The 14,145-nt window shown below is 36.2% G+C and overlaps 1 protein-coding gene across 4 annotated transcripts in view; it reads left to right on the top strand.

The window, feature by feature from the left end:
• PDE1A (phosphodiesterase 1A) overlaps positions 1-2,956 on the top strand; it is a gene marked incomplete at both ends in the record, with an annotated part of 354,419 nt that extends 351,463 nt beyond the window's left edge. For all 4 annotated transcript variants that reach the window (XM_082841417.1, XM_082841416.1, XM_082841414.1 and 1 more), the window contains one exon: positions 2,883-2,956. In XM_082841417.1, the coding sequence (XP_082697543.1) occupies positions 2,883-2,956 (74 nt within the window). The remainder of the gene's footprint in view (positions 1-2,882) is intronic.
• Positions 2,957-14,145: the final 11,189 nt, after the last annotated feature.

Raw genomic sequence — 14,145 nt, 5'->3', positions numbered from 1 at the left:
AAAGATGTTGATAATTGTATTTTAATAAAAATGAAGTCCCTTGTAATCCCATGTATTTCATTTCATTTATTTATGACTTTTACTTTAAGGAGGTCATACGTTTCATCAGACTGAAAGAGAGGACTCTGATTCAAAAATGTTTGGAACCTTGGATTTTAGGGATGCTTCTCAAGGTCTTTTACACAGATCACTCTTGGGTCATGAATATTATCTAAGACGATCTGTAATGAATTGAAAAATGCAAATCAGTTGTTCTTTTCTGTCAGAATGATATGGCTTTCTTTTTTTATGAAAGCCTAAGCGTTACTTTCAAGTAACCCTTCCAAGTAACCCTTTTTTATGAAAGCCTAAGGGTTACTTCCAAGTAATCCAAGTTAGTTGTAAAGGCTTCTACAACTAAAGATTTATTAACTAAAAGTAATGTGATTTGAATTTGAATTTGCTAATTCAGTATTTTCCTAAGCATTCTGGCTGCCATGTGATTGATTGGCAATGTTGTATACCTGCCCCTGAAAACACCTGGAATTTTACAGTTTCAAGGAATATTTTTTTTTTCCAGTGCTTCAAAAATCTTGTCTTGAATTTGTCATAATTTTAAATTGGTACTTTTCTAATTGCATGTATGGAATTACTCTTGGATGTAGTCTACATAACATTTAGGGATTTTTTTTTGTAATTGCTGCATTTTAACCATTTGCCATTTTGCTCCTCTTCCACTGTTTTGTTATTGGTGAGTTCTTTATCCGCTAGAAGTAAGAGCATTCCATTATTGGTAAAGCTCAGTGTCCTTTGTCCATTGTAAAAGATTCTCAAAAATTGTGAGAAACAGAGAATTAGTTAATTACTTATATTCCTTTCTTTTTAATTCAATCTATTTTTTCCACTCTGTTCCATTCTATTATAATCTATTTTGTTCTGTTATAATCTAGTTATAAGTAACACGATATTAAATCAGAAGTATAAGCCAAGACTAGATGTCAGAAATGTCAGAAACAAATTGACCTGGGAAGCAGAAATTTCACAGAAGTTCCAAAAGTCAATAATAGGATGCTTATAACCTTCACCCAATTCAAACAATTGAAAGGGCCAGGTTGTTGATGGTTAGAATAGGATTTGTGAGGAAGATTTCTTTAATGAGTTCTCTGCTATTGGGAAAGATGTAGAAATGCTTCCCTCTTCGCCTCAGATCAAAGGAAGATAGCTTCACTCTTGGAGAGCTTGAAGTTAGGAGGATATTGGGAATGGAATCTAGTTCCTACGTGAGAGGTCTAAAAGGTTAGAAGGTGACAGATAAGCTGAAGGAGAGAAAGCTGTGTAGGTTTCAGCCTTTTCTCAAGTAATTTATAGGAATAAAGGCCTAGTGAATGTTCCATGTGAACCAAATGTAACCTACCTGTATTTGTAAGCATGATTGGACCTCAGGAGACAGAAGCTGGAGATGTACCAACAAATTTCCAGGGGCTGTGGACATTGTAAAGGAACCAGAGTTTCATATGTCCATACCAAGGTTGTGCTAAGTCTCCAGCCATGGTCTTGGCAAGAGGTCCTGGAGAGCCCATGAATGTGCTTACAGAATAGAGTCAGCTCTAAACACCTGCCTGGTCTAGTGAGTGCAAAGCCATCCTACAGTAGTACTAGTCATAGAGGAACTTTGCTGTTCTTCTTAGCCTTCTTCTCTCCCTTGCTCCAGCTCAGGAGTCCAAGGTAGCCAGTTGAGGGAGGGCAAACAGGAAATGAAAGAAACATCAATCATGCCCTCCCCCCCCATCACCACCCTTTCTAAGCTCTGCAACAAACCCAAGGTTGGGAAGAAGTTTTATCTTTGTTTTAAGATTGATGTGTATTATATGTGACCAGACCTAAGACACTGGCATTTTAATGTTATCACACGATGTTTTTATTAACTAAGAATGACTGGAAAAGTCCTGATACTCTCTGAAAGATTGAACTTGGGACAGAAGATAAGTTTCTCCCACTGAATATATTTTAAAGAGAAAGTAAGGGACAAAATAATTTTGCTTTGTGATAATACTCCCTAAGTTCTATATGTTCACTAATTTTATAATCATATAATTGTTGGAGAAATGATCTCAAAATCAGTTGGTGCATAGTTTAATTGTTAGTATATTTTCAATCAAATTTCAGATGGAGAGAACATTCTATCATATATGACTGTTTTCTGAAATAGCAAGTCATATAGTCATATATAGTCATATATAGGCATCATAATTGACTCAAAAATTAATTTCTGCTCATTTTTTAACTTTCTTATATAATGACTCTTTTATCTGTACATTTTGCTTTACGTTTCTATTTTTGATAGATTCTCTGCAACCTCTCTAGAAATGTTGGAACATTTTCCATGCTAATTTTTTTCAAGGTTTATATAGAAGCTGAGTGATTCTAAGATGATAAATTCCAATAGTTTGTTTTGGCAGATGATGACTTATCTTAAACATTACATTCTCTTGTACTCATTTGTTTTAAATTCATAGCAACTAAGCAATGTGTGATAAAAGACACTGAACATCAGAGGGTTTGTTTAAAAGAATTTGTTTCAATTAAAAATATTTGGGGAAAACATGCATAATTTTTATGTTTGATTTAAAGCATATTTAAACATGTTTCATCTGTTTCATTTCTGTATTCCCAGATTAAATTGCAACTTTACAAATTTGTATAACCACCAGAAGATGATTTGTTATACTCTATAAATCCACAAGCTGAAAAGAAAGTGTTTGGTATCTTTGGAGAAATGTGCCACAGATCCATTGTAAAATCCAGTCTTCAACATTTTCCTAATTGCTTTAGTTTCCTGACCTTATTAGGTTTTTTTCCTCAGACCTATTTTGTTTTTGTTTATTTGTTTGCTTATTTTTTAGGTGAGCCTGATCTTCATAAGAATTCAGAAGATCTAGTAAGTGCCGAAGAAAAACATGCTGAGACACATTCATAGGTTTGAAACACCTTAAAGGCTTCTGTCATTTTAAACATGAGAGGTAATTTTATTTTTTAGATGAGAAATTTATTTCTGAAGTGGATGGTTTGTAAAATATCATTAGAAACAAAGTTATCTTACTTAAATGTCCTCCTGGATTCTTCTTTTAAATCTCTGTTTTCTGGAGCAAAACATTAACAGGTAAGCTTTAAATATTTAACTTTTAAATTTACCTTTTCAAAGGATTCTTGACTTATTCATCCATAAAAATTATATTTACTGAGGCCTTTTAGTCCTTTAAAAATAATAAGCTATATCCTATGGGGAGGTTTAATCCTGGTTTCTTACACTATTCCATAAAAGAAATATGAATGTTTTATACCAGTTTCCTTTTCTACATCATGTAGGAAATATGAATGTTTACACTGAGTGATAATAACAAAGCAAGTACATATTATGAAACAACATCAATATTTGCTAAAATCCGTGGACATTTGCATCAATGATTCCCTTTTTAAAAATTCAGCTTCTACAACCTAAGTGTCCATCAACAGATGAATGGATAAAGAAGATGTGGCACATATATACAATGGAATATTACACAGCCATAAAAAGAAACGAAATTGAGTTATTTGTAGTGAGGTGGATGGACCTAGAGACTGTCATGCAGAGTGAAGTAAGTCAGAAAGAGAAAAACAAATACTGTATGCTAACACATATCTATGGAATCTTAAAAAAAAAAATGGTCATGAAGAACCTAGGGGCAAGACGGGAATAAAGACACAGACCTACTAGAGAATGGACTTGAGGATACAGGGAGGGGGAAGGGTAAGCTGGGATGAAGTGAGAGAGAGGCATGGACATATATACATTACCAAATGTAAAATAGATAGCTAGTGGGAAGCAGCTGCATAGCACAGGGAGATCAGCTCGGTGCTTTGTGCCCACCTAGAGGGGTGGGATAGGGAGGGTGGGAGGGAGACCCAAGAGGGAGGATATATGGGGATATATGTATATGTATAGCTGATTCACTTTGTTATACAGCAGAAGCTAATACACCATTGTAAAGCAATTATACTCCAATAAAGATGTTTAAAAATAAAATCAGCTTCTAGGGCTCACCTTTGATCTACCAAATTACCAACTCTGGGAGTGATGCCTTAGGAATCTGAATTTTTAATAATTCACTCTACTGCTATTTCTGTACACTAAATTTGAGAACTACTGTCTTGGACCAACAGAGAAGGTGCAGGCAGTTAGAAGGGAGTTAGAAGGGAGGAATGTGTTTCTTATAGTAGAAATGTCTTAGTATCTCCTTAAAAAATATATAAAAATGAGTCCTGCTATCTTGTACCTTGATGGTAGGGACAAGAGAAAATGCTGCAGGTACCACGTCAAGCCTTTGATATACTATCAGTAACTCCTTAAATGTTGTTTTAGATATGACACAGTTAAAATGTGATTAGCTTTTTTTTTTTTTTTGTGATTAGCTTTTAAGATGATTCATTTCTCAGTATTCTTGAGTTAGTTGTAAGACTCTTTAATTAATAATAATAGTTTCATTAATAGCAACTATCAGTGTCAGGCACTGTGATGAACATCTCATATGTATTATCTCATTTAGTCTTATCAACAATTCCAGAGTTAGTGACTGTGATTACTATTTTACATAGGAATTGTAAATAGAAATCAAGCCACAAAGTTGATGGAAATTTTAAAAACCAGCTCTGTATTAAACAATTTAAAGATATTGTCTCATATTAGCTACAGCAATTTTTCTGCATACCCTCCATCCAAACTTTAAAGATACATAAATACACACATGCACGCACGCACGCACACACAGAAGAGACAGGAAGAATTCCAACTGATTTAAAGAATATCTATTATCTACTGATAAATCTCTTATTTTTACAAGCTATATGAAGCCCAACATGAAATTGCCATTCAGTGATTGATGCCTATATATGACTAAAACATGATCTTCATTTTCATTTGGATTTTATTTCAGGATAATGAGAACAGCACTAAAATATCCTAAATCCTCAATTTTCCACAAACCTATATTCTCCTCTTTCAACACACACTTGGAAACAGGCCATTTTATGGACTCATATAAGAGAAGAACATAAATTCTGAACTAGTAATTCTAGCCAAATAAATACACTCAAAGTTGCTACCAGAGATTTTGGCCAGTGCTTCTGCCATTGCTCTTCCTCCACAATTTGGCCTTCTTCAATCAAGCCAGAGAAATTTTTAGGACAAAAAGTTGGACAGTTTTAATTTTTCATCAGTTTGAACCCAGTTACTGCATAGGCAACTGTGCAATATGTGTGCAGAAGATGAGGCATTTTAAAATTTGACTTTCTTGCTTTGTTTTATACAGAGTGCTGTAACTACAGTAAATTTTTCAAGATGTTAAGTAAAAGGAAAGCAAAAACAAAATTATAGAAAAATATTTTTTGCAGCTCTGAGGCTATTTAGATTGTCCTTGTTATTTTAAATACATGGGAACAAAGTGAGAGCCGGGGCTGCTCAGAAGCTGTGGTCGAAGCCCTATAACAACAATGGAGCATCAGAGCCCTGGCTCTGTGACCTGATGAACTCTTCATTGTAGCTCTCAAGCTGGGAAACCACAGTGAAACCTGCCCCTGAAAGCAGTGGACCAGCCTGCCTCCATCCCTGTGATTTCAAAGCACTAATGCATCACCTACATGGGCGTCATCACAATGCAAGTCACACATTACCTACGATCCAAGATGACAAGAACCTCCAGCCATTGTTGGAGACAGACACTAGAACTGAGAATGGAATCTGCCTTCTGGGGTGTTGATCCCATCAGGATGTAACAAAATATATCACAGGCCAAGGGATAAGTGACAAGAAGTGTGTGTGTGTGCGTGTCTGTGTGTGTATTCAAAAATGTCTATGAAAATGGAATCCCACACTTTTCTGTACAGATAATGTTATTTGACGTGAGTTTATAATTTTACCACACAGAAACAAACTGCAACCCTTGGAGACTCTGCTTCCTTGTCATGTTTTGCCTGAGCATGTGCAGAGCCTTGCCTTTGCTCCAAACTGAAGAGCTACATTTATTTGTTATTAGCTGACAAGAAAGGTCAAGCACAAGTAGGTGTTGTAACTTTTCACTGTACAAACTCTTCAATGATTGTGAGACTAAGCGAATATGTCTTTGTGAATGGTAGAATTGGGTGGAAAAAATTAAGAGTAGCCATCAATTAAAGAATAAAGTGAAGGTGGGTTGTCCATCCTAATGAGTTTTCTGTTGCACATGCTTCTTCCCTGGGTTCCACAATGCTAAGCAATATTTTAGAAATGGATGCAATCACAAGCTTTTAAGTCTAAGTAGTGGGATTTTATAACTCACAACTTAGATCTCTTTTCATGTGTAAGCCATATTCTATATGCATATTAGGTATGCATTTTAATTTAAGATATATTTGTGCATAGACTGTGTATAAGATGCTTTTAAATGTTCTGTGAATAAGTTCCTTAGATTTTGTTTCACCTGAAGCATATGTAGAACACAGCTAAATAATTGAATTGTATCATAGACATTATAATGCAATTGATATTTTAAATGTAAGCAGTAAAGATTGATCTATAATGATGTGTTGGGGGAAATTTATAGATACGTACATCATGGTGACTTTTTGTCCTACAATGGATTTCTTATTTCTATTTATGGAGAAACTGCAACTACTGCTTTTAATGTCTTTTTTAAGGTACCTATTTACAAGCTAGAAAATATTCTGCATTTAAGATTAGAATATGACTGTCAGGGAAGTCTAATTACTATTGTTCCTATTTGAGCCAGGTGTCTCTCAGTAAAGCTATAGAGTCTCTCAACAGAGAAATAAATTGAAACACTGCTTTTTAATTGTCATAAGAAACATGTCCACTTTGTTCCTATTAATACTTTAAGATATATAGACTATTACTAAAAAAAATAGAGGAATATAATGAAGTCATTATTTTCTGTATATGGGGTTTAACCTAATTTTCCAGGTTATGTAATTTATAAAGCGCTGTGACGGAACTTCCTGGGGAGTGGAGAAAACTCGCTCCATCTCTTCAGAAGAGTTGTCACGCTATTGATGCACTTTTTTCCCCCTAATCTCCCTCCCTCACTCCCTCTTTTGCTCCTTCCCCTCCCTTCTCTCCTGCTCTCCTTTGTATCTTCCTTATTCCTTCCTTCCTCTCTCTAAGACAGGCACTAACTCATGTTAATTAGCGGGAAGTCAGAGCAGAGGGTACAAGTGCCCATCCCTTCTGCCAACATCAATGTTGAATCCATCCTAAAGAGAGGGATGGATGAATTCGGCTGCTGAGCCTTAAATGGCCTGCTTTGCATTTGTATCCTCAGCTACTCAACATATATCTAACAATTTCATATGCCTCTTTATTTAGCTGGTATCTCTTTTATTTAATTTTTAACATGACAAGCTACAATTCTTGTGTTTTTATTCTGCTGTAATTCTCTGTATTTCCTATTGTATATGATTGTTAAATAAATCATACTTGAGGGAAAATATCATGAACCATTTGGTGCCTGATGTAATTCAATTTGGTGGGGCATTGAAAAGTTGGCAAAATCAGGGAAAACCAGAAGTACACCATCTTGAAAGTTGATATGAGTTCAATCAGAAAGTGATTTTTGCTCTATGAAAGAAATGTTCACTGAGCATTTATTATTGCACCTATTATTTGCATACTCCTGGCTAGATGCATGGCACATATAGGATTCTGGAAACCTGAATCTTTCCTCTAGAAATTTCCTATTTTATAAAGGAGATAATCTGTACACATGAATAACTAAAATGCCACCTGTGAAAGTAACCACGTGCAAGTAAAATGCACCTCCGGGTATTAAAGGAGGTAAAACCTGCCTCCATCTTCAGGGCTTCCAAGAAGACTTCTTGGAATGGGTGGCACATGAGTTGATGTTTCAGTAACAAATAATAAACAAAAGCTCATATTCATTGCCTATTTTCTATGTACAGGCTCCAGGCAAACACTTAACAAATATTATCCCTAATCCTCAATAATCCAGCAGAGTGGGTATCAATATGAGTAAGGAAACAAAGTCTCAGAGAAAGAGCCTTGCCTAAAGCCATGTGGGTCTCAAGCAGCAGATTCCAGACTGGAATTGGTCCTAGAACGCTGATACCAAAGACCTCTTTTTCTTTCTACTACATCTGTGTAGGATGGGACAGAAGCACAGTGGAAAGGACAGCTCTGTGAAGAAGGACAATGTGAATAAGGTAATACCAGAGAATAATAAAGAAGCAAAGAGTGTCAAGTCAAGGTGAAGACCTAGAGAGTTTTAATTAACTGAATTAAGAGTAATCGGCACAATATGTGTCACCTCTCAGGCTGTGTCTCTGTGATGCTAAAGCATCTGATGAAAATGTAGAAATGTATCTAGTCAGCAGATACATGACACTTAACTGAACTTTTTACTTTAAATGTGATTCCATGATAAGTTTTCACCTAATATCAAAAAGCTTTCAAAAGCCACATTTTAATTTTGAAAATAATTTAATTTTGTTTAATGTAGGTATAAAACACATATTTCCTTTGGAAGCTACGTTAAGCCTTGTATCTTCTGTTTTAATTGCTTTCCTAAATATCACAAAGTTTATCCATCCTTTAGTACAAGCCTTAAACTACAATGAAAACATACATTTTAGAGTCAAGAAACAAACACCTAATGATATCCCACGTTACATACATGCAATTTCTTTGGAGGGAATTCCAAATACTTAAGATACAAATCCCATGTATGGACCAACATGTATATTTAAAGCTCTTTTGGGGGCGATTTGTCCTTTAGTAACATTAATAAATTTCTAGGTTATTTCCTTACCAGTTGTGATGGTTGGAGAGCTTCCTTTGCATCTCAATCTGATACCTTTTTATCTCTGATAATTAAAGATTCAATTATTTAGTTCTTATTACAGTCTTACTACTGCATTACATTATTTTCTGACATTATCTCTTTTACTCCCTGTAACTAACTGCTCTTTGAGGATTTGTTATCCCCATCTATGGATGAGAAACCATGGCAGAAGAAGGTAAATAATTTGTGTAAGATCACACAGCTATTAAGGTGAGGACCCTGGATTCGAAGTCGGAGTGTGGCTCCCCAAACCACTAGATAGACTGTCCCTGGCCACTATGGGAGGATCGGTCCTGTCTTCTCCACCCACTGTATCCATTATCTTCCTTTTCTAACCTTTATTCCATCCTACGCTTTATTCTCTATCCAGGCACTTGTTCCTAAAAACTACCACTCTGAGAGGACAGAATTTCCAGTGACCAACTGCAGGGGCAGGTGTGCTTTGGTAACCAATTAAATCATGTATTACGGCAGAAAAGGTGCCTTTGATTTCTGTGGATGGAGGAATTATTTCCCATGCTTAATATGTGACCTTAAAAGTTTGCTTTTCAAATAACCACTGGTGTTCAGTCTAGAACTTTGCTACTGAAAGTGTGGTCCCTACTTGGGAACGTCTTAGAAATGAAGAATCTCAGGCCCCATCCAGAATTTTGAACTGGAGTTGGCCTTTTAAGAAAATAACTGGTTGATTTCTATACATATCACTGTTCTATGCAATAATTAAATATTATGGAGATAATCTGAAACACCCACTAAGCACTTAGAGATTAGGTTTTTTCCTCTACACTAGACAAGAGCTCCAGGGTTCATGCTCTCAACACTGTCCTACTCCCTCAAAACTAAACCAAACCAAACCCCAAGAAATTGCTGAACTGGACACAGTCTATGATTTCTCCAGTTGTTGAGAACCTTGCTATGGCATAGCACTTGGGTCAACTGAAAGTTAAGTTATATTGTTTCTATAAGTATTAAAGACCCATTTCCTTTTTTCTGCTCAAACAGCATTGCATGGTTTAGATCTTTACGATCTCACTTGTGTTCCACATTTGGCTTCTCTGCTTCTAGCTCTTTTCAATTTTTCTTTTCTGCATACTGTTATTATATTAAATATCCTTAATTCATTCTTTGGACCTATCACTCTTCTTCTCAAAAACAGTTTCTCCCTGTCTACACCAGGGGTCAGTAAACCTTTTCTATAAAGAATCAGGAAGTAGATACTTTAGGTTTTGGAGGCCACATTCCATCACACTCTCTCCTCTCCTTTTCGTCCACCTCCTTCTTCCTCTTCATTTTCTTCTTCTTTCTTCTCTTCCTTTTCTTTTTTTTTTACAACTCTTTAAAAATGTAAAAGCCAAACATAAAAACAATGTAAAAGCCATTCTTAACTTGGGGGACGGGAGTGGCACACAAAAACAGGCCATCTGGCAGATTTGGCCCCTGGGCCGACACCTGCTTCCTTTTCAGATCAAGGAGTTTGTACCCTAGCATGAAAGAGAGAGGTTGCTAGTGTAAGTGGCTGTCATCGCTAGGAGCTCTAGCTTCTCCAGGGCCTGTGTAGCTACCCTGAGGATAAGGGAGATGATGACTTCCAGTACCCCTGTCCCCTATTCACGGCCCACAGAGCAGTTTAGCAAGGCTGACTACAGCACTGGTTCTCAACCTGTAGCAGGCATCAACATCACTTGGAGGGTCTGTTAAACTGCAGATGCTAAGCCCCACCTCTCAGAGGTTCTGATGCGATAAGTCCGGGGTAGAGCCTGAAGCGATGCTGATGCTATTGGACTGGAGATCTCACTTTGAGAACCACAGGCCTACATGTGAGTAAGGTTTAAACCCTTTAGCATAATACTCAAAGCCCCTCACAGTCTAACCCCAGCTATCTTTTTTGCCATAGCTTTCGCTACACCGCTCACTACTCCTGGATCTCTGCTATGCCTCTGCACAGGACGACGCCTCTGCGTGGATCTCGCGGCTTCCTTTGCCATCTTTACCTGTCACTGTCCCCCCTTCCTCCAAGGACCTGAGCACATGCCAGCTCTCCCAGGAAGCCTCTTCACATCACTCTGGTCAGAACTCTCAGATCCTCTTTTCTGGACGAACGCATCTCATACCCCTCCATGCTGGAAACTTGCAGCTCCCCATGTCATATGTTTGCTGCCAGATTTTAAGGTAAAGAAGCGCTTAGCCTTACATATAGTAGGTATTCAGTAAATATTTGTTGAGTAAATGAATATGAATAAATAACTGAAGGCAGGAAGGAAAAGCTTATTCTTGTTTGTCCTAAATGTTTGATATATGATTGAGTTAATCCTTTCAGAGAACACCTCTAGTTAATTCAATCAAAATGAGACTCACTTTTCAAGCACTTCAGGTCTACATAATTCTAAGAAACCATTTATGTTTTTTCTCAGAGCAGACAAATGGGGAGTGCATCAATTCTTAATTAATTCTTAATAGCATGCTAAAAGCAAACCTGAATTATACGAGAAAAACATTGTCTCCCCATCTGTCTCATGTCTACCCTTGGGAGATGGGTCTGCTGGTGCAGAGATATATTAACTGTAACTAATCTTACCAACTTTGCTAAGGAGAAAAGCTCACATTTCCTGGTTGATTTCCTATAGCCTTGATGATTAATAATGGGGACTATACAAGCTTTAGAGCAACAGTGACCTCAATTGTCCTTGGTAGTTGGTAGTTGTTAAGCTTAACCTAACCTCTCACCACAAAGACTGATGGAGTGATAAAATAATAATGAAGAATATTTAAAGGATCTAGACAGTACTTGACACATTGTTGGTTCTCAGTTAACATAAGTTCACAATATTATTTTATATTTATATTTTATATTTATGCAGATGCTGTTATTTCTCGTTGAGTTCTTCTGTGGAAGACCTGAGGCAAGAAATATCTCACCCAAGGACTGAATTTGACCCTTAGTTCAGTTTCAGACTTTGTCGGTAATGGTTTCTGTGATCTTGGACAAGCCTCAATTTTCTCACCTATGAAATGGAGATAGTAAGAGTACCTATTTTATAGGATTATTAGAACGATTAAATGAAATGGCCCATGTAAGGTGCTGAGAATATTGACTGACACATTGAAAAAACTGAAATAGTATGAACTATAAAAATAAGAATCTACCAGGAGCTCCACCTTCTTCCTTTAAAATTAACTCATGCTTATAGTTGCACGGTTTTGACTTCAGTAGCAATATCCTAGAAGTCCATGTAATGGGGAGGTTGTTCCATGTAAAGAGTAGTCCAGCTGTTTTATAACAGAGATCATATCATTGACTTCAGCATTTATGTCCTTGCTTTAGAAAGACAAAACTACATATAGATATATTGAAATACATGTCAATATATATGATATATATAGAGAGACAGATAGCTATATTGATATATATCATATAGACATTGGATTTTAGGGAAATTTTTTAAATGCAAATATTAAAAAGAAAAATATTAGCATAAAGATAAAATAACAATAACTTCTAGACTTCCTGGATGACATGTTAAAACACATGATTAGATCATCCAGGTGCACTTAGAAGCAACGATAGCAGTTTCTCAAAAAAATAAATAAAACAACAACAACAAAAACTGCAGGCACACACCCCAGCAAACCCCAGCATTTCACAGAGTCCTTATTAGCAAAATAAAAAAGCCTTTCTTTGGCAGAAACAAAAACGGAGAGGAACTTTGATAATGTGGAAACTGTGTGAGAAGAGCAGATGCATCCACTATATGTGGTAAGTCAGATGCCATCTAGAAGCCAAGTGGGTCAACATTGAGACCATAATCTTCCAAGCCACCAGAGACAAGAGGGCTGCTAGAAATAACCCTGGTGCAAAAGACACATTCAGACGGAGATAACTTGGCAGCCGTGGGCAGGAACTTACTAAGAGCAAGTTGTGTGGCCAGGGATGGGGAGAGAGAAGGAGCTGGCCTCGCCTTTTCCTGGGGCTCTCTCCCTCTGGCTCCTTTCTCTTTCCATGTCCCCTGGCACCACAGCCCTTCACCTTTCCGTTGAGGTAGCCTCCCTTTCTTCCTTCCTCTACTTTGTTCTAGCTTTCCCACCTAGCTTTCCCTTAATAGAAAATAACATGGAAATGATAACTTAGGGAAGTATTTATTTTAAAAAGTTTTAATTCTCTGTGCTTAATAGCAAATGGGTTAAATCTCTTCTCGCTCTTTAAAAAAAGTTTCCTTTTTTATTTCAGTGTGGTTACATTATATATATGTACATATATATTTGTACACATACGTATTTTATATACATACATATAGAGGCTCCACACACACATATATACCTCAATAGAAAAAAATTTTGACTCCACATTACACAATGAAAAAAAGATTTTTATGATTTAAGTAAAAATGTATTGATTTTGACAATTGTATTTTTCTCAAAATATTGCATTAAATTATTTTATACCAGTACAGCTTTTGGTGGTTTATGATGATAATGTCTAATTTTTAATACTTTTCTGCCCATATTATGAAAAATTATTTTTTTAATTTCATTTAGATATCAACCAGTTCCAATAAACTAATTCCTATGAAAACTTTATTTATACTGACAATGAAAATGGATAGCTCAAGGTTAGTATCATACAGAAGTCCAGGGCAACTATACTAGTATAGCATGGTTAGTAGTAGTGTAATGAGTAATATAATTCCTATCTTAGTCATAATTGGCCTTCATGTCAAATTTTAATCTTTAGACTGTTGAGTGTTCAAAAGCAAATAAAGGACCCACATAATGTTTAAAACACTGGACAAATATAACAAATAAGTGACAATTTCAAAATAGGAAATCTATGTCCCATGAGGGCAAAGAAGAAAGTGAGAGCAACATCTGGTAATGTAATTAGTACGATTAGGGAATCCACAGAATTTACTCTGCAGGGGAAATGTAATGGGAAACCACCCATTTACTGCAATGCCTTGGCAAGTGCTAGCCTCTAAAACATAAAGAAGAGAGAGAAGATATTCTCCTATGATTCTTTAAGAGATGTTCAACCATCTCCAAGTAATTTTTGTAACGTTCTTATTGTTCCACTGCTTTGATTCATACAAAGCCATATTATACCTTTGCTACTGTAACTGTACTGTGACGGAGGAAAGTTATTCTCACCTCTTAGGGTTTCTGGTTGGGTCTAAAAATTAAACTGACAGAGACAGATTAATAGGAAATAAGTATGCAATGTATTTAATATAAGTTTTACATGACACAGGAATCTTCATAAGGAAATGAAGATCCGAAGAAACAGATC

The sequence above is a fragment of the Leucopleurus acutus genome, assembly GCF_964270905.1.
Source record: "Leucopleurus acutus genome assembly, chromosome: 6".
Taxonomy (NCBI): domain Eukaryota; kingdom Metazoa; phylum Chordata; class Mammalia; order Artiodactyla; family Delphinidae; genus Leucopleurus; species Leucopleurus acutus.
The sequence above is the reverse complement of the archived record's forward strand: the minus strand, read 5'-3'. Positions and strand labels throughout refer to the sequence as shown.